The 25,568-nt window shown below is 44.2% G+C and overlaps 1 protein-coding gene across 12 annotated transcripts in view; it reads left to right on the forward strand.

The window, feature by feature from the left end:
- Positions 1-25,568, forward strand: part of LOC102369465 (lethal(3)malignant brain tumor-like protein 3) — a 96,256-nt gene that overhangs the window by 50,732 nt on the left and 19,956 nt on the right. For 9 of the 12 annotated variants that reach the window (XM_025201943.1, XM_025201941.1, XM_025201947.1 and 6 more), the window contains 7 exons: positions 5,054-5,164; positions 7,102-7,216; positions 7,322-7,421; positions 10,566-10,730; positions 12,409-12,543; positions 13,392-13,453; positions 18,053-18,219. In XM_025201943.1, coding sequence (XP_025057728.1) covers positions 5,054-5,164; positions 7,102-7,216; positions 7,322-7,421; positions 10,566-10,730; positions 12,409-12,543; positions 13,392-13,453; positions 18,053-18,219 — 855 coding nt within the window. Of the gene's footprint in view, positions 1-5,053; positions 5,165-7,101; positions 7,217-7,321; positions 7,422-10,565; positions 10,731-12,408; positions 12,544-13,391; positions 13,454-18,052; positions 18,220-18,339; positions 18,784-25,568 lie in introns of all 12 variants that reach the window. The other 3 variants (XR_003093627.1, XR_003093626.1, XM_025201945.1) reach the window with 3 other exon arrangements.

Consider the following 25,568-nt stretch of genomic DNA (forward strand, 5'->3'; position numbering starts at 1 on the left):
CTCTGAGCCTGTGTTTAGAAGGCTCAGGAAGATGGGTCCGAATTCTGTGCCTTGAAGCAGCACATGTGGCAGACTCCAGGCCCCGCTTTGGAGCAGAGCTTTCATGGGATTTCAGAAAGATTTTTAACTAACTGTTTTTTTCAGGTTTTTCATTAGCAGTTTTGGGAAGACTTCACAGCCTAACTAAAAATCATTCTTTTGGCATTCTGAGAGGGGCTGGAAGAACTTCTCATCTCGCCTCAGAAGTGGCAGACAGAGTTAGCAGCCCCCTACACTTTGGGGTCCTGATGCAACCTGGAAGCTGTCACTTGGCATGTGGGCATGGTCCAAGCTGAGATGATGGAGCAGGATACATGGAAACTCCTTTTATTTAGGACCGGAATTAGTAGACTGAAACCAAGTGTACAATTTTCTTTTGTTTCCCCCACAAAGCCTCCTGACTCTCCTTCATGGGCTTGAGACCCCCATTCCCATAGTTTGAAGCTCAAACAAAAGTGTTTCTCTGGACCCTCCTTTCTCTGGGAATCTTGAGGGTGAAGGTAGGTGCCCCCCATAGAAACTCAGAAGAAAAGATGCCAGGATCCAGCCACACTATTAACATGATGTCTGCTGAGGTATCTAAGGAGGCCACATAGCCTTGTGCTTCCCTTGTCCTTGAACTGTGTTAACTGCAGTTCCTCAGCTCATGTGAAAGGTACTAGTTAAATTGCTTCCTTCCTAATAAAAATAAACCCTTTTGTCCAGTGGCTCCAGATCACTTACTGTTCTGTGTGGCTGGCCCCACTCCTCCTGAACTTGGTAGTAGGGAACATGGCATGACTTTTAGATCTCCATCCCTGGGAAGAAGATCTTTCTCTTTCCAGCTTCCAGTAGTCCCACGGGTCATAAACTGGCTATTACCATATTTTCTTCTTTATAACATGCCCCTAAATAAAATGCACAGCTTGTTTTTGAAAGACAGAGCTATCCTTGAGAGCCTTAACCGGGGGAAGTGTCCACCGCTATCAGCTAGGGAGCCCTGCCTAAAGCATAGGCAGTTTTACATTTGCTTTCCCTTGCAGGGGCTTGGGCAGAAGAAAGTGCTGTTACCCTATTTCCTTGATTATAATGCACATTCCAGTTTCCCACAGCTGGATTTTGGGAAAATAATACTTGTACGTAAGAAAATATGGTGTTTTCCTTTGGAAAATGTGCAAAGATACATGCCCGCCAACTGCCTTTTTAGTATCTGATAAGTCCTCTTCCCTGTTCTTTCAGGGGTTTGGCCCAGGACTGATGCAGGGTATTTGGGTCACAGTTAGCTCTTGAAGGGACAAAACGAAGTCTTTATACCTCTCATGAGAGAGATTCTCCAAAAATGTTGAAGACGAGCTACATAATTCTTTCTCACTTGGTTTATGATAGTGCAATTAAGGTGGGGGATGAGAATTTCCTGTCAAAGATCTTCCTTACCAAAGCAGTAAAAGGTTTGTGTTCCTCTGCCTAAGATCAATCCTGCTTCTGTTTCCTCAGTAATGGACAAGATAACTAGCTGAAGGAGTGTTCCTGGTGTGAACCCATAGATGAGAGGGTATTCAGACTAAACTTGAAAACTGCATTCTCAGCCTGAGTACTGGATATAGCTGCTTATTGTGGAAGTCTCTTGTTAATTTTTAATTTCTGCTGAAAAGGCAGAAAACCAACTGCTTGGAGAAGTAGCAGTTTATTTATATCCCGGGAAAAGACTTTAATGCTCAGTAATTGTACATCAGGAGGGAAAGTCAGAGTGAGGTGATTCAACAATGATGCCTGTAAGACCAAAGGCATCTAATTTAGAACAGCAGCCTTCTGGTGCATCACAAGCCAGGCTGGAAGTCTACAGATGCACTTAGTTGCATCTAATGAGAAATCCAGAAGAAGCATTACATGAGAAAGGCATATTAAAAGCAGAGATTGTGGGGCCCGTTATCTCACAGGTGAGCTGAATGGCTCCTTTATACCTCTCCCCAGTCATTGAGGGCATGAGCACAAGCTGCTACAAGGTAAAAGCAGATGGGGATTTATTGCACATTCTCTGCTCCATGACAACTGTTCTGGTGTGCACTCTAACCTTGCAATAAATAGAAGCTAACCCATGGCAGTTTAGCTCTCTTCCACTGAGGTCTACAATGTCACAAGTTACTTTGGAGAAAATCAGGCATACAGGCAGTTACTGCAGGACTTGCTCTAATGCAAGTCACCTGAAGAAAGGGATCTTTTAGTAGTTTTACAAAATATCTTGACCATGGCTTAAGGGCAGTGCTTTTTGGAAAAACAAGTTGTCCATGTGGACAGTAGCTGTTCTTAAAGCACCATGAGAATCTTGTCATCATCATGTAACATTCTTCCTGAGGACCATTATTTTTATGAGCACTCTGGCAGTAAGGAGATCCAGTATGATCTTGATCAGTGAGTTAAAGTCTAAAAAAACACATCTCAACTTCATGGTTGGTAGGTTCTTCCTCTGCTTAAATGAAAGCATCCAGTCTATTTGTTACATCCTTATCTAAGAGGGTTTCAGATCTTGGCATGCTCACAGTGAAACCTTGGTTACATGTTTAATCAAAGAAGATAGTTCTATGAATGAATCTGGCATCCATCCCTAGACTGTTCTTCATGTAATAGGAAGTTTGGATTCAACCAAAAGGACAAAAACAATATCCTCTAGAAGGGAAATGCGTAAATTAGATGTGAGGAGGCCTTCGAGAGGAATAAAGATATATATCTTCATAAGAACTGAGTAATTTCTATATCTACATTATTGCTGCTTTTTCCAGAGTATGAGAGAAGCCCTATCTGAGGCTCTGAACATCTCTGCGATATATATATGCGATTATATATATATATGCGATTATATCGCAGAGATGTTCAGAGCCTCAGATAGGGCTTCTCTCATACTCTGGAAAGAGCAGCAATAATGTAGATATAGAAATTACACAGTTCTTATGAAGAAATTGGTAAACTTACTCCAGGACCATCCATTCTTCCTTCCGTGCTTTTTCAAGTGTTATAAGGTTGACATCCTTATTTTTACAGAAAGCAGCTTTCAATAGAAGGATATTAGAGAACAAGGTGTCTTATTAGCCCATGAGTTCTGCAGTGGGGCAGAAGAGGTTTGGTTATTGTTCTCTAGCTACCTAGTTTAAAATGAAAGAACGTGTTTCTGTGAAAAATTCCTACATTTGATACTAGGGTTCTGCTTGAAATATTTTGAGCTGAGTGGCATTTTAAAACTTAGACAGAATTAAAACTTTTCCAGGTTGAAAGCAGTTTTTCTAGAAGGGGCATTTCTAAACCCAGGCTCAAAGCCAAGATCTGATCTGCCTCAGGTTCACTTTGAGGTAGGGGATGCCCATTGGAAAGACTGTTTGAGATGGGGGGAGGCCTAAAATGAAAAGTCCCAGATAAGATGGAATTTTACTTTTGATGTAAAATAAAAACCATGCTGCAATAATGTTACATCACTAGCATTTTCCAGTCCACTGGTGAAATGAAAGCTTAGGAGGATGTGGTTCTGTGTGGTATTTAAAGGCTTAACTCGAGATTGCAAAATCCTGATGGAAAGAAGGCTACATTATGCATGTTTCTTCAAAAACTTAAGTCATTTTAATGCTGGTAGAAAGGGATTGCTTTCAACCACAGAAAGGGAGCAACATGGTGATCTTCCCCCAAGCTGCATGCCAACTGTATATAAAGCACACTGACATAATGCATAGTCTGCCTAAAATCTTCTGAAAAATATATTCTGAATTATTGATGAAGTGTCAAAATCATGCCCCAGTACATATGGAAATTCAACCAAACGACCTGGGGTGATGAATGGCCTTTGTGCCAGAGCAATACTAACAATTCTCATTTTTTAAACTTTTATCCCCTTTTTTTGAAATACATGTCACTGGTATGGACTGTGAAAGGGTCCTCTGTATTGGCCCAACTGAGCCTGGCTTAGGGGTGCACCAATAGAGATTTTTGGGGCCAATACCGATATCTGATTTTTTTAAGGAGGCATATTGACCGATACCAATCTGATTTCCGATGCAGCGTGGAGAGCTGCCTGCAGCTGGTAAGTCCGTTGTGTTGGAAGGGGAGGGGGGAAGGAAGCGGCATGGGAGGAGGAGGAGTGGGGGAGACGGGGGCAGGGGCAGGTGCTGCCCAGCCAGCACAGGGTAGAGCAGGACACAGAATGGACCTGCAGCTTGTCGAGGAGGAGGGGGCGGGGGGGAGAGCTGCAGGCTGGAGCTGGGGCTGTGCAGGACTCTTCTCACTGGGGGCTGGGTGAGGGGCGAGGGCTACAGACGAAGCTGCAGCCACCCCAAATTTCACTCCCTCCCAGTGCTGCTGCCACGCGCCCAGCACAGTCCCAGCTCTTCCTGTTGAGCAGCTGCAGCTCACCTGTCCTGCCCTGTCCCACCCTGCACAGATCTGGGGGTCACATGCCCCCTGTGCCCTCCCAGGGTACGGATAACAGCAGGAGCCCCTCTTCTCCCCCCTGACAAGTTGTGGGTCCATCCTGCACCCCGTCCGACCCCAGCTGAGCAGCACCTGCCCCTACCCTTTCCCCTGTCCCCTCCATTCACCACAGGAGGAAGGGGGGAGTTGATCTGCCCCTCCATGCCCCTTTCTTCCCTCCTCCCTTTCCACCACAATGGACTTACCAGCTCTAGGCAGCTCTCCACACTGTGCTCCTCGCTGCCTGAGTGCTGTGCTGCGGCTGCACACGCATGCACGGGCAAGTTATCAGGCAAATTGGGCCGATTTCTGATACAGCCAATTTTCTCTATGTCGGTACCAATCTGATATCGGACCGATGTATCGGTGCATCTCTAATCTGGCTTTTAGCAAGCTACTAGCACAGCTCTTCAGAAAATCTGATTTTGACCTCAAAAGCAGTCAGCATCATGCAAGATTGAGGACAAAAGTTACAAAGGGTTGTTTATGGATGTATGGAAGAACCTACATATTGTGTCCAAAATAAAAATGACTAGTTCTATATGATACCTGGACTTTTCAGTCTATTTATAATCTTCTTTTACAGCGTCCTGCCCATGAGTTTCAGGTTAATACGAAGTTAGAGGCTGTGGACAAGAGAAATCCCAAGTTAATAAGAGTGGCAACAATTGTTGACAAGGAGGACCATCGGATTAAGGTATGCATTTCAAGCTAAGTAAACTACCCTTCCATCTAAAAATGCTATTGATCTGAGGCACAGAATAAGTTTAGTTCGTGCCCTTGCTGTGGAAACCATACACACATGAAGCATAGAAAACAAACCGGTCTGAGTCTGAAATGGTGTTTTGCTGTTTGCCTCAGGTGAGTTCTTTTGTTACCGCTCAACATTGTTAGATACTCTTTTAATTTAACTTATTTTGAAATGAAATTTGCAAAGCTATTCACACAGGATTTGGTCATGAGGAGGAAAAAGCTATGTGAATGAAGGGAGCATTTATTTACTGTTAATGGGAAGTTCATTGGTAGATTCTGTGCTCACTTTTTAAAGGTGAACTGTAAAGGAAAACCCAAAATCAGGTTAAGTCTGGTTTATATGGCAAATAGCTTCACTCACCAACATGCAACCAGTGCATAAATGCATTTTAACTTGCCTTTTGAGTTTGTGAATATATAGAGGGTGAAAGATGCTGGTTTCTGTCCTGGAGATTGAATGTCAACTTACAAAAACAGGTAGAGCAGCAATTGAGGTTTCTTAACCATGTGTGTCCTCCTGTGGTAGAAGGACTGCCACTAGGTGAGGAGTAGACTTCAGTATCCCTGGCCCATTAAATTCTCTCTGTTGAGAACACTAATGAGAATCGTGTTTTGCCAGGTAAACTGGCATGATCAACCCAGGAAGGGTGGTCATATGTTGACTGTCATGGTAGAGTTTCCAGTCAGCTCATGTCACATAAACCACTAAGCATTAGGGCTGTGTGAAGCTTTGGTGGCCGATTTGATTTGAAGGAGATTCAGTCCGATTCGGTGGCTGAATCTCCGAATCGAATCGGGAAACCCATTAAAAGGTCCTAATCTAATTGGAAGCCTCCGAATTGATTCAGAGAGATTTGGAGAGATTCGGAGATTCGGCCATAGACTACGTATACAGGCAGTCCCCCCATGATGCTAGACACAGCTGCCTCCAGCTGGTAAGTCTGTTGTGGTGGGCGGAGGGGAGAAGGAAAGAGCATGGGGGCGCAGATCAATGCCCCCACAGCGAGGGAGGGATTGGGGCTGGGGCTGGAGCTGGGACAAGCTGCCCAGCCGGAGGGGGCAAGACTTGGGGAGAGGGGCCCCTGCCACTGTGCCACCGGTCTGGGAGTGCTCTTCTGGTGGCTTGCTGGTCCGAGAGGACATGGGAGTGGGCATGTGGCCCCAAATCTGCACGGAAGGCAGCTGTGTCCAGCATCATCGAGGACTGCCTGCATAGTCTCTGGCTGGATATCTTGAATTGCTGTCCCAATACAATCACCAAATTGAATCACTGTCCATCCAAATCAGCCAAATCCAAAGCGAATATTTGCTGCTTCGCAGAGGCCTACTAAGCATCCATGAGATCATAACAACTTAAATAGCTGTAGCTTCACTCTGAATTTGGACTGGCAACATGGATTTTGAAGTGATTTACGTTCTATTATCAGCCCTTTGACCTGTCAAAACACTCTAGTTATTTCAGTGCATAGAACTGGACTAACTTATTGGCATTAATAATATTTTTGGAATTCTGGAGCACAGGTCAAGTAATGAAGTGATTCAGCTTGCAAACATTTAAACCAAATTTAAAGACTATGATTTAACATCCCTGTACTCCATGCTTTATTGTAGGCCCTATGATTTGACTGTGCTAGCTGGATCTCTTTGTTTTTTGTAACCACAGAAGCAAGCAAAAACAGATACAGTAGTTATGCTGAACACACAAAAGGAGGAGATTGTATGTGACTTTAACAGCATTCAATGTTTCAGCTGCAAATAGAATTTTTTATAAAAATTGAGGAGGAAGGGACAAGTTAAAGTGAAAGCTGAGTCATATCTGGATACCTTAACTGTATCTCTCACTTCTGGTGTTCTTTGTGTGATTATTTGCTCCTCTTTTAGGTCCATTTTGATGGGTGGGACCGTAACTATGATTTCTGGGTTGATTCAGACAGCCCAGATATTCACCCAGTAGGCTGGTGTGCAAAAACTGGACATGCTCTACAGGTTCCGCTAGGTGAGCAGGGCAGCTTTGGGTGTTTACATTTACATTTCTTTTCTCTGATCTGTTCAAATGCATGGGACCTTTTACAAGATTTTGTTTAACTGTTTTCATTATTAGGTGCTGCTGATACAATGGGAACAGTCGGGCAAGGGTGCCCTACCCCTGGCTGTCAGGGTATTGGTCATGTCAGAGGACCGCGCTATGGAACACATTATACGTACGTGTACAGGGAACGCAAGGAATAATTTTCCATGCTTTGTAGAAGGGCTTTAGCTTCTTGACTCTTGTTGATGTCCATGGTGATGGTATGGCTAAACCCACCTGTACTGAACTGGAAATGTTGTGGAAGGTCCTGTCATATCTATGACTGCAGCTCCCTCTCATGCCTGAGTATGGTACTCTACTATGATTCTGTTTGCACCAGTACCATAAGAGAGATTGCATTGCAATGTTAAACTAGACAGATATCTGCCTTATTAGCAATTCACTTTGGTTTCTACCACCCACCATCATTAAAGTGGTCTCTTTTGTAATATATGGTCTCTGAGAGCAAAACACAAGAAAAAGACTATGAAGAGAGAGGGAGAGCATGGCATAGTTTTTAAAGTGCAAATGTTAGCAGAACAGGGTCGAATTTCATGCTTTGCTGGTGACTTCCTGTGAGAGTATAGTGAAATTAAACTCTGTGTTTGGCTTGCTTTCTCTGTGAAGTGTGATTTGACTTTCTTACCTCACATAGGGTTGCAAGGATTAGATACTTAATGTCTGTAGAATGCTTTGAAATTCTAAACTGGAAAGTACAACAGAGTTGTTAAATATTTGTTTTTGTTTCATATGAATTTCTGCAGAGACAAGGAGGCTAAATGGATAGTTGTTCTTATTACGCTATTAAGCAGCAATGCTGTCTAGGAGTCCGATGACCTTGTTTTCTAATGCTAGCTCATCCACTAGACTGTATCTTGGTTTCCTGTCTCTGAAATGAGTTATAATATTTGCCTCCCAGATAAATTTTGAGCCTTAATGCATTAGTTTTCATAAAATGTTTTTCTCTACTAGAGCAGTCATGCTGGTGAAATCCATAATGGAGAGGGGCAGTCCAGAAAGCTTACCCTGTAATTTCACTCACTTGTAAAGAAGTTTACTCTTTTGTACTCTGACAGTGTGGTTTCAGCTCAGTGCCAGGTTAGCTTATCTTGATGCTCTTGTTCTCTTATTTTCCCAAAAGATACAATGCTGCTTTGTGCTTTAAAAACACACTCTCAACCCTGCGCACTCTGTGGCCTCACTCGCCTCTTTTAAATCCTTCCTTGCAATTCTGCTTTAACGGTTTTGGTTTTTTTCCATCACTGATCTCTACACTGGATTCTAAAACAGATTCTGCTTTCTTTTACATAGATGTCAATCCATTGAAGTGACCAGTGCAACTCAGAGCATACTCTTCTTACTAGTTTCTTTCCCTGGTTTACCTTTCCTTGCCAAATAATACACTTTTGCTCATTACAGCATGCATGTGACATGCAGGTGCCAAACATACTTATTCTCTGTTCCTCTGGGATCTCTTGACTATCCACTCTCCCTCGCTGCATCCCAAAATAGGCTACAAGTGAATACACCTTTGCTTAGGAGAAGGTGAAGGGTAGAGACTATATGACTTAATAAAACTTGTATCTCTGTCTCTCTCTCTGTGTCTTTCTCTGTCTTCCCCTCTCCTTTCCCCAGGCACATGTTTCATTTGAGTTGGACACTTCACCTTGCAACAATAGCCAGGGTCATTTGATCCCAGCATTCTTTCCTGCCCATGGCAGGGGGTCGGACTTAATGATCTGCTCAGGTCTCTTCCAACCCTACCAACTATGAGACCATGGACCAGTTTGTTGTACTGGGCCATCAAGGGGACACTCCAAGGTGGAAGATGGACAGCTAATCTTAAATGTGTAACCCCATGACGGATGTTGCAGAGTGTCATGGGGACGACTTCCGTGAAGGGGTCTACCTGCCCCGCAGGAAGGGCACCTCCCACTCTCCTGCCATGTCTTAATTGTTATATCAAGATAAAGTGGAGTCAGTGGCGTCTTCTGGGTGACCTACAAGGTTACTCACAGTGCAAGGTCCTAGTGATCTAAGGCTCCAATTCCCCTACCCCCCATCCACATGCCAGCTGGGTGTTGTAGTATGCCTGGTTCCCCTGGTTAGCAATGTCAGGGTCCTACAGCACAGGTGCTATCGGCGATGGGGTGTCTCCACTCTCAAGTCCAGCCCAGGAAAGTAATCATCCAAAAATGATTTGTGTCCCTCCGGACAAACTGGGTTGCCCTTTTTATTTAGGTGCAACCCCTTCCCAGTGCCCAACACCTCTCGGGCTATGGCTATATCCCAAATCCTCCCTGTCCTAATGGTTCTTCTTGTCCTTACCTCAAGACAGGACCATGTGGAACACCGAGTGCACAAGCCTACGAGCCTAGGGACTTCCTCACAGACCTCTAGGCTTCCCGGCTCTGCTAGTGATCCACGCCCCTTCTTCACCCTGGCTTTTCATCCCAGGGCCCTCTCCCAGTGATAAATGCGGGTCTACTGGGCTCATTTCGGCCTCCCTTCTTCCCGCTCTCTCTGTCAGACCCATGCCTTCTTTCGATTTCCCGGCTCAGCGCAGCCCTTTCACATCATCCACTGGGCGACTGCCAGCCAGATGACAGGAGCTAATAAAACACCACGGTACCAGGGTTTGCTGCTCCCAGTCTGTCTGCTGCATCCCTGCAGGTAAATCTTTCTGAAGTCCTGCCTTTGCAGGACTCTGCTGTACTGGAGCTCAGCCGCTGGCCTTGGGCTCCATCTCAAAGAGTGGCGCCAGGCAGAACCCTCTCCCTGGGTCACTCCGTCACACAGAGGAAGGGAGTTTCAACCTCTGGTCTTACAGATACTTTGGGGTCCTATACATGTGCAGGGAGGCTGTTCCAATGCACTGTTATAATAGTGCCTCGGAGCGTGATAATTACTGCTCTTTGGCAGACTAGCGTCATGTGTATCAGCATCCCTGAACTGAAAAATGGTGGCAGGGCACTTTAAACTAAAGCTCATTTGATGAGTTTTAGTTCAAAATGCCCTGCTGCCATTTTCAGCGTGGGGACGCTGATACACATGACATTCTGGGCACTTTAGTTAATGTGGCTCTTGGAGCTGCTCTAATTAAAGTGCCCCTCCTCTGCCCCCTGCCTCCCAGAGCATGTCTATAAATGCCCTTTATTACTGAAAAGCATTTCATACATGGCTCCTAGAAGGAGCCACACACTTTTGCACTTTCATCTTTTGTTTTAACACCTTTATAAAGGATTAAAAAGTCAAGTCTCTCTCTCTCTCCATGCAGGCTAGTAGGGTTCCCATATTCTGAAGTTAACCTCAATAGGGAGAGCTCATTACAGGATCGCCTGAGTGGGGAGAGGCCTTCATCCAGCAATAGCATTCAGAAATCCAAGAGACCAGAGACTCCTATACCATTCGTAGACCCTCAGGAAGACTCTCCACTATCCAGGTGAGGCTGACGTTATCACTTTGCTTATTGGAACTCTGCTAATAATACCTATGGTATGCATTATTTCAGAAGACTGAAAGTCCTGGCATTTGACAGAGAAGTAGTTAAAGCACTAGCTTTATCTCCGTAGGCTATTGACCCATACCCTGAATAACCCCAGTGTAGAACAATGCACTTATATGCTCCTTACATGCCTTAATAGATTTCTTTCCTCTTTAATCCTATTGCCCTGGTCAAATTCCAGCAAAGGAAATTACGTTCTACCTCTATAAATTTTCCCTTGCCCTTTCTGTTGAGTTACAGGAGTTCTCTTAGTTTCCTGTCCTAAAACTGTCAAGCAGGATTTCTGTGCACTACTGCTGCATTCCACCCCAGATTAGTCTGCTTTTCTTTTGGTTGGTAAAATAATGTTGCTATGTAGAGCCCAGTGAATCTCAACCAGGGTACTGCAGCACTGTTGAGAGCCTTGAGACCCTTTTAAGGGGGATGTGGGTTAGCATGTAATGCTAGCACTCTTAAGCATGCAAACCTGATTCATCAGATAAACCCAGAGATTTCAAATAAAAATTCATAGTGTCAAAAACATTCTGTCTGTTGTGGTTTTTCTGAGTTCTTTGCAGCAGCAGAATTGCTCTATTATTTTTGTATAGTAAAAAATGTGAAAGCTAAAAGTTGATATCTTCCGAAAGGTGTCGTGAGTCTAAAAAGGTTGAGAACCCCAGATATAGCCTGTTGTGTAGTTTGACAATCTTCAGGTTGGCAGATCTGAATTTCAGCTGTTGCTGAGAGTTGAGTATCATTGAGGAAAATGTATGCATCAACCTCTTGGATGCAGGGATCAGCCAAAATATATTACTAAGCCAAACTGAGTATTAAGAGTTTTATTGCATTACATGCCTATGGAGCCATAGATAAAGATCTCAGCAAGGTGCGTTCTAGCCACACTGATTGTGTATTTGTTTTTTGTTCCCCTTTGTTCTGCTTAGACTTTAAAAAGGTCAGGGCATCTTTAGTAAGAAGAGGACTTGTCCTTTGCGTGCTTTGGCCAAAATTTTCCTTTTTCTCCCAGAAGTGTGCTTTGATCCTACTTGGCATCCTCAACCGCAGAGGTGTCTGCGCTTCAGTGATTCTGTACATCTCTTTTCTGGAATCCTTAGGTTACAAAATACTTTACAGATGTGATGTACTGTTGTTTTAAATACTTAATTTTCTGATTAATGGGAAATTTGAATTCTATGGTGCAAATCATAGAGTGCCCCACTGCCTCCTCTTGCCTTGCACACCTGCCGCAGCTCACTCTATGCACCACACTTAGTCCTGGAAAGTCTTTTAAATGTTATCCAAAGGTATCAAAGTGTAAAAATCCTTAAATCTTTTGATGCACTAAAACGAATGCTTCAGTGCATTCCTGGCTGATGCTAAATTCAGAGCCTCAGCTGCAGAGGCTGATTTCTTTCACGTAATCTCTGCATCAGCACTAAGGACTAAAGCATAAAGCATTGTGTACTGCATCAGTAATAATTAGAAGAGAGAATACATTTTAAACCACTAGATGGTGCCTGGGAGCTATTATTACTCAAACTTTCTTTACAAGTAAAACAATAATCAACATTCCTCTTTCTGCAGGGAGGAAAGAGGTGCCTTCCAGTTTAATGAACCTGGCTTATTGTCTCTATAGAAAATCTTCTGTGCAAGATGCTGAAAGATCTGGTCGAAGCAGTGTCCATAGTCTGTCAGAGCAGTCCGAAAACAGTCAGGAGAAAGACTGGGTGGAAGAGGAATCATCTACAGATACCAAAGTGAAACAAATAAAGTAAATAAGACTTTGCAGCATGTTTTAATGCACCAGCAGTTACATTTCCACTACTGCAGCCCTGTCTGAAATGAGGGAGGGAAGCAGTGGCTTTGTAAAACATCCAGGTGCCACACAGTTTACAATTTTGTGTGATTGAAATAATGAGTAACAGCATTTCTCACTTCTTTGGGAGGCAGTGGGTTCATCTACGCATGTGCTTTACTGCAGAGATGACTAATTAGCTCCACAGCAAAGTATCACTGTCTATACATGCACCCCTATTAGGGCACAGTAAATTAATTAAGTACTGTATGGGACAAATACTGTCCTACGGCGGAGTTCAGCATGCCAAAATGGACATGTAGATGGTGACCAGGGCTGGATGGGTCAGGAGGGTGTTACAGTACAGGGGCTGCCTGCCAGCTAGCCCCACACTGTAACTCCGTCATTTCCCACAGCATGTTGAGCTGGGGAGGAGCAGTCCTGGGCTGGCAGACTGATTTCCCCACCCCAGGCCTTCTGCCAGCCAGAGCTGTTCTGCCCTGGCTCAGTGTGCTGTGTTCCCAGGTGCAGCATTTATACTGGAGTTTTGCTCTGTGCTAATTGCATGTGAAGATGCATCCAGTGTCTTTCCATTGCCTGTGGTGTACTTACATCCACATTCTTTGCTGTGCATTTAGCAGCATAACCCTTACTCGGAAGAGATCTGGAGAGGGGTGAAAGGAGAAATAAGTGGTGTTATTGCCAGTTTTAAAAGGAAAAAGATCTTGGGACTCTTAAAAGAATCCTGTTGATGCTCCATGTAGAGGAGCATTGATCTCTATGGTCTGTGCCTTGTTACATTTATAAAACTTTTATTTTTTCAGGCTTGGTTCCCAACATGCCTATATAAAGTTCCAGCTGGTGAAGCAGGAAGACTATGGAAATGGTTGGTTGAATTTTATTTTATTTTATTTTATTTTATTTTTTTGCTTGTGTGTTGCACTTATCAAACCTATCAGACTACTTGTTACCATATGTTTTTTTTTTAAGCCTGCTTCCTTACTCAGGTGAATTATGCCAGAAATGTCAAATGCATGCTACACTCTAGATCTCTCTTACCTTTCTTTCCTCACGCTCTCAGTTAAATTAATTAATCAATTAGACTTAATGCTTTAGGCTACTTAGAAGCGTTAACCCCCACCCCAAAAAATGGCACTCTAAACTTGGTGTGCTCCCACACTGAGCCCAGCCTATATCCAGAAGAGGCATCATGTTAGTTGGACCCGGGTCACCCAATGTCTGTATAGATCAGGTGCTTTAGTGGGGCTTTTTTGGCACTTTTATCTAATAGCTGATTCTATCAGGTATTGGATAAAGCTCCAAAAAGCCCCACTAAAGTGCCTAATCTGTACAGATGCTGCAGGATCGGGTCAAACTAACATGCTGTTTCTTCTGGTAAAGTGTGGGGGGGGTTTTAGGTTTTTTTAAATGTCTGTAAACAGCTTTAGAGTGTTATGTCTTCTCCATGCAAAACGTTAGCAAGAAAGGAAGTTTTCCCTGTGGATGTACTCTCTTCCTTTTTTGAAGAAACCAATCTCTAATGGTGAGGGGGGGTTGATTTCCTTATTCAGTCCTCAGCTTCTGTGCTCAGGCAGCCAACAGGGGAGCCAATTGCTACTCTTTATTGTGGTCCTAGCTTTCAGGTGAACATCTGTCTGTGAGAGCTGGACTAAGGCCCACCAAGCCCTTTCCTATGAAGCACATCAGGCAGTCTTCATATGGCAGCAGTTTAGAATTGCTTCAGTGATTTTTTTTTTTTCCAGGCATTTAAAACTCTCCTGACATCTAGAAAGCAAGAGAGTATCAGGGCAGGGTAGAAAGTGGAATGTTTCCTCTGGAACACAGTTAGTTAATCTTAAAGTGGTTCTCACTGGATGTATTTTGGCAAACCACATGTTTAACTTTCAGCTTTACTATAAAAAGCCAGTTCAGATAACCAAGCTGACCCAGCTTTTAGTAATAAGTCTCCAATCCAAAATAGCTAAGCAGGAACAAATTGGGGCAAGTGCCTGCCTTTAGTCTTAATTCATTTTTACTTCCTGCTCATTTTTGTGGTCATGGTTACATAACCTTTCCAGGTATGGCAACACAGCAGCAGTAATGTCTGTTCTAGCCTTAAGGAAAAAAATGTACCTGTTCTACTTACACTCACCTTAAACAGAATCATGAGTATTACAGAGAAAATTCTAATAAGCCATCTGCAGCCATCTGCTGGCCTCTCAGTACACTGGTATACAGTGTATTGTTCCAGGCTTTTGTCTCATCTAACTTTAAATAATTAGAACAGTAGGGGTTCCACCACTTGTCAGTTGTGAAATAACCACCTCAAGTCATAGTTAGAAGCTTTCCAACAATAGTCAGTTTAAGCAAAGAGAAAATTGTTTTGATTATTCCTAGTGATTATCCCCCTGAGCAGTTCCTGCTCCTCAGTGGTATTTACAGCACTTCACAACCACTTATAAATTTAGGAGCAGACATGTACATGTTCCCTTTCCCTTGCCATGCACCCAAGATAATGAAAGGTATAATGAAAAGCGTAAAAGTTTAACAGCAGTGAAGACCGAAGAGACAAAAGGGTGAAGGAACAGCCTGTTTGAAATGAGTGAAAAAGAAATAATGAGGGGGAAATAGTGGGCACAACAGAAAAATTTTAAAAGATGCTAGAAAAATAAAGGATTGTTCACAAATCTGAGGAACTTCAATCTCCCACTTGTAAAGTTTTCAAGAATTTAAGTGAGAAGAGTGAGTCTAGGTTATTTTTAACAGTGTCATGCTGCTCATTATGTTAATAGGTTTTGAAACATGTTACATATTGCTTTGCATTTTAAAGTGTTAGCATGAATCTTATGGTCTTGGAAGTTGAAGTTGGACAGAACCTGTTAGTCTCCCCCTTCTCCCCTTCTACAGGATTATCCCCAAAATCTAATCTATGCTTTGCTTGTCTAGAAATTGAAACTTTTTCCAAAGTGTAGTGCTTTTAATATGCTCCTTTCTGGAGGTTATTCCACAGTCCCTGGAGGAAGAGGTGTAGTTATGACTATAAATAGTTTCCCCTTTCTCACCTCAGAAAGGACATAAACCAGCCTCTTTATAGTTTGGGTTGGTTACTTCTTGTGCAGTCCTCTACTTTATGGAGTATTTTTTTCCTTTCAGCATTTTCCCTTATATGAAGAGAAATTCTTAGTCGCTCTTGGACCTGCCTTTATTTTTGTATCTTTCCCCTTTGGTCTCTGTATCTAATAGTGAAGCCAGTATCAACTGGTACTGGGCTACGTTTTACATCTTGCAATGTTTTCCCATGGCCTGGGAAAAAGGCTTGGAGATCTCGGAAGATTGCCATTTCTTCTTTACGATTGCGGTGTAAAGAAGCTCGTTTGAGCTTTTTCTCCTGTTAATCCATCTTTTTCTTAGTGATTTTTCCCCTGTAGTCTCCTGTCCTTCAGTGAATTTTCCAGTGCAGTATATGGTCCCTAAATTTATTTGCTGACCCTTCTGCTTCCCTGCAGCTTTAAAATGTAGTTGGAGGCACAATACTGAGAACATCATGCATTGATGTTGCATTATAAGGTTTGATTCATAATTTTTTATCAGTCTGTCTTGGCAGCACTGAAAAGGCAGAACATTTTTACCCTCTCCTGCTTCTTCCTCTCCTCTTGTGGTTGGTGGGAGGAAGGGAACACCTAGCAGTCTGACATTGCAAAAACATTTGCTGAAAATTGTCTTATGAAGTGGGCAGTGCAGGGATTGTGTGTGTGATCTGTATTCTGCTAGGCTAGCCCAAAGGCAAGGCAAAAAGAAAGGAGTACTGATTAGACCTAAGGATGCCATGAGAACTGGGAGGTTAAAAAGGTACACTGGAATAACTTCAAAGTGTTAACATGGAAGTTGGAATTGGACAGATCCTGTTAGTCTTCCCCTTCCCCTCCCTTTCACTGGAATTGGTTGAGCATATACAGCCTGTTCCTCCTAGGGTTTTAATTGACTTCAGCCTAAGTAGCAGAGAATGCAAGTCATCACCATCTGAAGGCAAGCAGTAAATGCTCCATGAAGTCCAAAGTCTCTTCTAGTCAAAAGTAGTCCATTCAGAATGGGGTGGGATACATTGGCTGGGCAAAGGAAGGGAAGCTGCGTTTCTTCTGTGGATAAATGCAGGAGTTTAATTTCTAGCACACCCGGAACTGTGCAGGGAAGATTATAGGGACCCCAGGACTTATCTGGGTCCTTGCCTCTCCCCTCTGCCATATGGCCCTAAGAGAAGACTGCAGAGAAAAGATGCCCGGGGGCAGTGCCTGGTACAAGTAGAAATAGCCAAAGCAAGATACTTTGGACATCCTGAAAACTGTTTACTCTGCAACCCTTTCCCCATCCATTTTTTTTTTTTCATATCAGTTTGACTCCCACACTCTCACCCCCATCCCTTGCCTTTCTATTTAGCTGATCCCCTCCTAGCTAAACCAAACCCTCAAGAATCATGGAATATTCTGCTTCTTGCCATGACATTGCTCCTTCTGCATGTCATTTCTGCCCCTCGCCACAGTCCTTGGACAGGGTGTGTCTCCCACTCTGTACTTGTACAGAACCTAGCACTAATGGGCCCTGTTCATGTCAGCCCTTGGGCACTACCCTAATAATTTTATTAGTCATGTTTTTGGTGGGGGAGAGAAGACAAGGATGAAAACTGTATTTTATACTCTGCTTTTATTTTCTTGCCTATAAAGTAGCAAAACATAATTCTTCATTGCCACATGGTGGCACCATATAACTTGATCATTTCACAGGAAGCATTCTAGTGTTTAGAAATGCCTCCTTTTTGTGTCTTTTGGAGGGGGAGGAAAGGGGATGAGAAACATTAACTATTGAAACCATAAGAACGTGCTCCGTGTTGTTTCTATCCTTTGCTTCACTTCCTGTTGTATTACCAGACAAATCCCTATCGGATCATGATTCTGCTCTAATCGAATGATCTCATTTGGGAGGGAGCTAGCTTTGTTTTATAAAAACAGCGTCTTTTGACAAATGGAAAACAATATTGGTGTCTGGGGGGAACCACCAGCCTTACAGGCCTTAGCTTCTCTTAGTGGGGGCAGGAGGGTATTCGGCGCAGGCCATCAGCTGGCATGCGTAGTTGGTTACTTGCTGTGAACTGGAACGGTGCCATTTATTTCCAGCTGAAGATGCTGTTACCAGAACTCGTCCACCTTGTCAATAAAAAGCAAACATCTTCTGTCAGCAGCATGACATCATTTTCCCTAGAAGCAGCTAATAATAAAGCCTTCAGCCTGGCAACCTTTTTGTTTTGTTTTGGTTTTTTCCTTTCCTTTCTGGGGGGACATGCTCTGAGTACAGCGTGCCATGTCACAGCACTGCGTGTGCTTGTTCCACCTTCTCTTTGCTTCCTAAATGCTCTTCTCCCCCTCCCCCCTCACCATTTTTTTCCTGCTCCTGTTTCAGAACTGACTGTGGCTCCTCTTGTTTCTTTTTCCAGACACAGAATTCACTCTGCAGCAGGCCCTCCATCAGTCTGTCTTCATGCCTTCCCTGTCCTCTAACCCGACCCACCGCCTCCATCTCTGCTGGGAGCAGCACTGCAAGCTGCTACCAGAGGTTTCAGGCCTTACTGCCAAGCATGTGGCCAAATGGACCGTGGAAGAGGTGAGTCACTTGCTGTATGTCTACCTGTTCTGTTTGTTACGCTTGAGGGAATCTCAGGTCTCCCTTTTTTTGTAGTGCTAATTGGAAGACATCTTTTTTTTTTCTCTCTCCCCTATACAGGCACTGATTTATCTATTTGCTTTGCAGCTCTGGCATATGCAGGAAAATACTGGCTCAGCAAGAAGTTTTACGCAGATTCCTGAAAAAAAATCTGTATTAACCTTTTCCTGTCAAACCTGTGGGGCTTCCCTGATTCCAGTTCTTTTTCTGGCCACCTGTATCTGATCCTTGTAGTCCTCAGTCTTAAAACATGATGCTGGCAATAAATACTGGGTACCCTGATGGTTTGTCTACCCTGACGCTGCTGGTGCTTCACTTTTACAATGCAGGCAGTAGCAAAATTATATGCAAGGCTCCCTTCTTCCTCTCCCTGTCTGTTTCACACACAAAACAAAACTGTCAACAGTATAACCTGATTTCCAATAGATGTAGTGATGCAACATTTTTTCAGCCTCAGCTTATGAGATGCAGCACTCCTAAATAAGCATTGTCCCCTGCAATCAGGTAATGTGTGATACAGTATGTATCTGTTGTGTGCTGAGTTGTTGTCTTTGTCTTGTTGCCTGAGGCATGAGTAGTATTTGCAACACCATCTAGGAAGTAGCAGCAACTTGACTCTTGGAGTGTAATTGCTAGGCCTTTTATGCAGGAGAAACATGTTGTAAGGTAGATGGTTACAAGGTGCAAGGTGACCTGGAAAGCAGAAAAAAAAGTTTATGCCCTTTATTTTGCTGCTTTATGGTGTATAGAAAGTCTTAGAGGTTTTCCGAAAGTGTTTTCCTCACCGTCTTCTGTCATCAGAGAAGTTAGATCTTGACTTAGCTCTTTATTCTGTAGAGCTCCTTGGAGTCTAGAAGGATTAAAATATCACAAGAGACTGAAGCCTGTGAGCAGTTATGAGGTAAAAGATGTTGTCTGTTTAAAACTCAGTGTTACTCTCTTTCTCAGTGAAAACTTATTTAAATTACATTCATAACAAGTGAGTGGGAGAGAATCTGTGTGAATGATTGACCATCCCTGTGCCTTCCTTTGGGAGTCGAGAAAGCTTCCAGGCCAGTTTTCCAGAAAGTCCTGTAGTAAAATCTGGAAAACAAGGATTGTTACTCTGCTGATGTAAAAGCAAGTGGAATGTTTTCTTATTATGGACAAAATGTTGGGGCTGCTTCATCAAGAGCAGAATTGAGCACAAACCAAATAAGATCTGCCTTTTACAGCTGACTTTTAAAGGCACTGTAGAGTGAATTTAACTGGGGTATTAAATTGGTAACGGGCGAACATAAACACAGAGCACTGTGAGTGTGGAGCAGTATGATCCTGAGCTTTGAACCCCAAAAGGCAGAGGACTGTGGTCTGGCTGCAGTCTGTTAAATGGTATGTTAGTAACCACTTGAAAGATGGAGACTGTGAGGGCTTCATGGAGAAGGAGATCAATTAAAGTAACACGGGACATTTCCTACAGTCATAAACATTTTGGTCATAAGTGCTAACAAAAGAGGCCCCATTTTGTGAGTCTTCTACATCTGGAGTTCCTAGAGAGATTCCCAACAATCAGTGAGGTTTCCATACAAGTAGAACTTGTGGGATCAGGATGTGTGATGAAAAGTAGCCTGAGGCCTAGGATGCTGATAAAAAGTTAGGAAGCTTTGCTACATGTAGGCACTACCTAGATCTGGTTTGTTGGAATGTGGACTTCTAACACATTTTACAAAGCAAGAGTTTGTCCTAGTTGGTCCCTGGTGTCTTTGAACTCTGTCAGAGAGAGATCCTTCACCTGAAATGGTAGGCACGACAGTGTAAAGTTTTCTTCTCATCTGAAACTAAAGATCTGTTTTTATTTCATGAAATTTACATTTAAGGAATAAATGTTTTCTTCAATCTCCACCAGCTGAGGCCACTTTATACAGCTTCTTCCCAACCCTGTGTCTCCTGCTGATTTTGATTTTATTTTTTTTAAAGAAGCCCTGCCTGTTTTCTCCTGTTGGGCACAGCTATCAAGGAGTAGCTAACTCAGAGCCAACCTGAGTTCACTCCTCAATGATGCTCTTCTAAGAGAGCCTGAGCACAGCTCTGAGAAATGCACTTAGAGCTCTGCAAGCCATCTGCTGTGCCTCGTTGCCAGTCTCTGGAGTGCCCAATAGAGCAAGTGCATGGAGCTTATTTCATTGGTGGCAGACGCAGGGTCAGACGGGAAGCCATAGAGTGACCAGCAGCAGTTGAGCCCAAGCAAAGATTTCCTTGCAGTGACACTGTCCAGGCAACAGGAGCTGTAATTTGTATGTAGGCATGCTGTATACAGAAAGCTTGCTGTTATGTTGTCAAAATAGGAGGGATTTAGTTTCAGAAGTATACTAATACACAACAGAGAGTTGAACTGCTCATTAGTTAATCCTGCATGAGATGTTAATACATGTGTGTGTGGGGGCGTGGGGGGGAGATGATAGGACTGTCCTTGTGCAGAATGCATATGGATACAAGGCCCTGCTCCTATGTGCATATTTCCTTACAGGTTTGTCAGTCATACTTTAGTTTGGTGTTAAAAGGAGTTTGCAGAGTAGGTTTGACACCAACATTAAACTACCTTTGCAAACAAAACTCAGTAAAAGAGAGAGAATTAAATATGCTAGTCAGTGGCAACATCTACACTTGTGCTTAACTGTGGAGTGGACTAATTAGCTATGGAGTAAAGCATCACCATCTACATGTGCAATGGTATTAGGTCACAGTAAACTAATTAATGCTAGGGGTGTGTGAAACAGGCTGGATTCGATTTGTTGATTCGAATCACTGTCCTGATTCGATTCAGCCAAATCCAAATCTGAATATTCAATGCTGATTCAGAGAAGGTGCGGCAAGGTGCGCACAAGGTGCAGCTTGTGAACACTGTGATGCCGGGGCAGATGGAGCATCCCACAGGAGTGTAGGGGGCCCCACCGTGTGGTCGGCAGTGAACCTGCAAGTGGAGCAGAAGTACTTCCCGTCCACTTCTGGGTTCACCGCCAAACACGTGGGGGGGGGACCCATGCCCCCCCAGCTCAGTGATGAGCCATGGGGGGACCCCAGGAGGCCTGAGTCGCAGAGCCTGGAGGGCACAGGGGGGCCTCCTGGCGGACCCGGAAGTGGACTGGAAGTGCTTCTGGTCCATTTCTGGGTCTGCTGCCAAGAGTGCTTGGGATTCCCCCCACGCTCATGTGGGACACTCAATCCACCCCAGCATCTCAGCATTCACAAGCTGCCTAGTACCTTGAGGTATGTAGAAAAAACATTTTGAAGCTGTGTCTGTCTCTGAATCATTGAATCTTTCTGAATCTCTCCGAATCAATTTGCAGGGTTCCAGTTCGATTTGGAGAGATTAAAGAGTATCCTGATTTGATTTGGAGATTTGGCCACCAAATCGGCCTGAATCTCCACCAAATCGAATCAGTGACTGAAGCTTCGTATGGCCCTAATTAATGCTGCCTTAAGATAGTATTGTTGGGGTAATTAACTGTGACTAAATGGAAGTGTAGACATTGACCACAGGTGTAACTTGTGCTGCCTAACCATATATCTCCACACTTGCAGCACCCTTGTGCTCCAGCCAGCTGCTCCACCTCCTGATGCCATTACCCAGAGCCTGGGACTGACCCTCTGTGCCCAATGCCCTGGCATAAACTGCTCTACCCCAGCTCATATTGCTGCTGTCCCAGGTGCACGTGTAGATGCTGCTTCCTGGAGTAGTTTACTCCAGCTCAAACTGCTCCAGAGTTGTTGCTTTGAATTAATTGCACGTTTAGATGCATCCAGTGTCTATCAGGAGAAAAGTAATTTTACAGATGTCAGAGTTATGATGATTTCAGTAATGGCTCAAATCAGACCTCACTGCAACTGTTAGGGACAGTTTTCTGGAACTTACTAGGATCTTTAGGAATTGCTCTAAAACTTATGGATACAGACCTTCTCTTTTCCTTCCCTGGCGTACAAACCCATGTCCTTGGGACTGCTTCCTTGCAGATATTATGCATACAGAGAATGCTGTTGGAAGGAAAGGGCAAGCTAGGGTTTACTTTCTCATAGAAAAATCTCTCCCAAAAAAGAGTTCTTGTCAGTAAGTCTTTAAAGTAGTATCCCCTCAAATTTATAATACTAATCTATGAAGTTTCACAGAATGCAGTGTCCTTTGGCCTCTTCCTTCTTGAAGGTTTACCTATGTTCCAGAGCTTCTGGTTGTAGCTGTCACCCTCCCACTGACCCAGGGGTTTCTGCCACTGCATTCCTGGCCTCTCAAGGTTTTCCCTAAGATCCCCTTCAGCTCCTGCTGGGGACATGCAGCTCCTTCCCTGTAGTTGAGAGATTCTACAGTCATTCTTCAGGAGGCAGTGCCACAACTCAGGAAGGTTTCTCTAGACCACCACATTTCCAGGTTCAGTTCCCACTCCAGAGAACCTCCTTTGGGCTAAGGCATGTCTTGATTCAGGACCCCCACCAACCTACTCCTCTAGCTATGCTGTGAATCAGGCAGGCTTCCTCAGCCCACCAATATCCAAGTGTTCCAGCCCATCCTTTCCAGGAACAGTTGCCTGGCTTCAGTCTCCATTGCCTGTTTAATCTACTCTATCAGTACTTCTCAACCTTTTTAGACTCAAGGCGCCCCTCAGAAAATGCCAATTTTTAGTTTTCACTTATTTCTTGACTGGAAAAATCATCGAGCAGTTCTTCTGTTGCAAGAAACTCGGAGGGTGCACCTATACATGCACTTTACTGTGGAGTTAACTAATTGGTTCCTCTGTAAAGCATCACTGTCTACATGTGCAACAGTATTAGGATGCAGTAAACTAATTAACTCTGCCGTAGGATAGTAGGGTCGGGGACAGTACTCTCGTATGGCGGAGTACTTTACAGCTCTGAAACATGCATGTAGATGGTGACCAAGGGCATAAATTGTGCCTGGTCAGCCCAGCCATCCAGGGGCCTGCTCCTGGACTCGCATGTAAATGCTGCACCTGGGAGCAGTTTCACTCTGGCTCAAAGTGCTCTGGAGTTTATCACATCACATTAATTGCATGTGTAGATGCACCCAGAAAGACCACAACAGGTCAGAATGTTTTCGATGCTATGGATTCCTATTTGAAATTTCTGGCTTTATCTTGTGAATTATGTAGGTGTTCGCACACCTAATTGTGATAGTTACACAACACAACTCTTAAAAGGATCTTACAGTACCTGAAGATGCCATGGAGAATCACTGTACTATATCATAGCTAATGTTCTCTATTAAATTCAGTAGGGCAGTTCAGAAACCTGTAGGAAGGTGTTTATATTGTTCAAAATTCTATGAGACTTATTTTGTAAAGGAAACCCAGGGACCATTAACTGTCCTCATAACTTAGGCTGGATTTATCTTTTCATACAGAAGATCCAAATCTGCTTCCTATAAAAGTTAATGTTTTTGCAGCTCCCCTTAAAAAGCTTTCCCTGCTGGCATGACACTAGTTAAATACTGTTCCTGATCCTGACAGGTGTTGTACATTTACAATTACAGTGAAATCAATGGGGGTTACTGGAACTGCATACCTCATAAATATAAGCGGTAGGGGTGTGTGAAACAGGCCCTATTCAATTTGGATTTGGCCCGAATCAGGGACAGTGATTCAGTTCGTTGATTCAGATCGTTGTCCCCGATTCGATCTGGCTGAATCTGAATCTGAAGATTCAGTGCTGATTTGGAGAATCTGCAATTCAGCCATAGACACAGCTTTAAATGTTTTCTCTACATACCTTGAGGTACCAGGCGCGGCTCATGGATGCTGGGATGGATGGAGTGTCCCACAGGAGTGCGGAGGGTCCCCCACATTCTCAGCAGCGAACCTGGAAGTGGACTGAAGTACTTCTGGTCCACTTCTGGGTCCACTGGGGAGCACGATGAGGGCCCCCCCTCCAGCTCGGCGATCGGCGGTGGAGAACCCCAGGTGCCTCCCCTCCAGACCCAGGAGGCACCAGTCACTGAGCCGGTGGGGTGCTGGGGGGGGCCCTGGTAGACCTGGAAGTGGATCAGAAGTGCTTCTGGTCCACTTCCAGGTCTGCTGCGAGCACTCTGGGGAGCTCCCCATGCTTCTGTGGGACACTCCGTCCACCCTGGCATTGCAGCACTCACGAGCCGCCTGGTACCTTGAGGCATGTAGAAAAAACATTTAAAGCTTTGTCTATATCCGAATCTCTCCAAATCGATTCAGAGGGTTCCGATTTAATTCAGAGAGATTAAAGGGTCTCTTGATTTGTATTAGATTTGGCCACCGAATTGGGCCAAAGCTCCGCTGAATCAAATCAGCGACCGAAGCTTCGCACAACTGTAATAAGAAGCACTAGAAAATATTATTTGTGGGGGCTGGGCAGTGTGGAGCATGCCCGCCTGACCCTGCCCATACCTCCCGCAGGGCCGTTCTGGGCTGGCATGCGCTAGTGCTATGTGTGCAGCACTGGAGGAGTGGGCGGCAGGAGCTCTGGGCATGGTGCTTGGCAGTGGTGGTTCTGGAGCCACTGTCACTGGCCCAGTTTGGGGGAAGCTAAACCCCATTAGCCCTAGTCTTCTGCCACCTATGGTCATAGAGCTTTTACCATGGCTGTGCAGAAATTTGTGAAACTAATACTTGGGTAAAAAAGTAACCAAAGGAAACCTTGCTAGTTTCATTTTTAAAGAGTCACAGTTAAATTCACCCCACAGTGCCTATAAACGTCAGCTGTAAAAGGCAGATCTTATTTGGGAAGGTGAGTGGTAGGAATTTAGGATTTGCCAAATACAGAGATGGTGGGATCCATAGGAGAAGGTATTTCATATGCTAATAGGCCTGTGCGAGTCAGCAGCGATCCGATCTGGCTTCAGATCCAGCCGCTTCGATTGGCCGCGATCCAGTCCGGAGCTCCGGACCGGGTTTCTGCCTCAATCCGGACGAACCGGCTCCGAAGCTTCGGAGCTGCCTTGGAGATCTGGGCATAGGGTGTAATGGGGAATCAAGAAATATCTATAACTTTGTTGTTTTTTGTCCAATTTGGATGAAACTTGCAGGGATGGTGGCCTCTGCTGAGAGCATGATATCTGCCAAGCTTCAAGAAGATAGGTGCAGGGGCTTGGGGGGAACTGTACCCCAAATTCTTGAAAGCCAAACTGATGTCATGGCTGTGCGTTACATCACAGCGGAGTCAAAACTACAGAGGTGGTGGCTCTTATAGATTCATAGATGTTAGGGTTGGAAGGGACCTCAATAGATCATCGAGTCTGACCCCTTGCATAGGCAGGAAAGAGGGCTGGGTGTGGA

This window comes from Alligator sinensis, unplaced genomic scaffold (genome assembly GCF_000455745.1).
Source record: "Alligator sinensis unplaced genomic scaffold, ASM45574v1 scaffold883_1, whole genome shotgun sequence".
NCBI lineage: Eukaryota > Metazoa > Chordata > Crocodylia > Alligatoridae > Alligator > Alligator sinensis.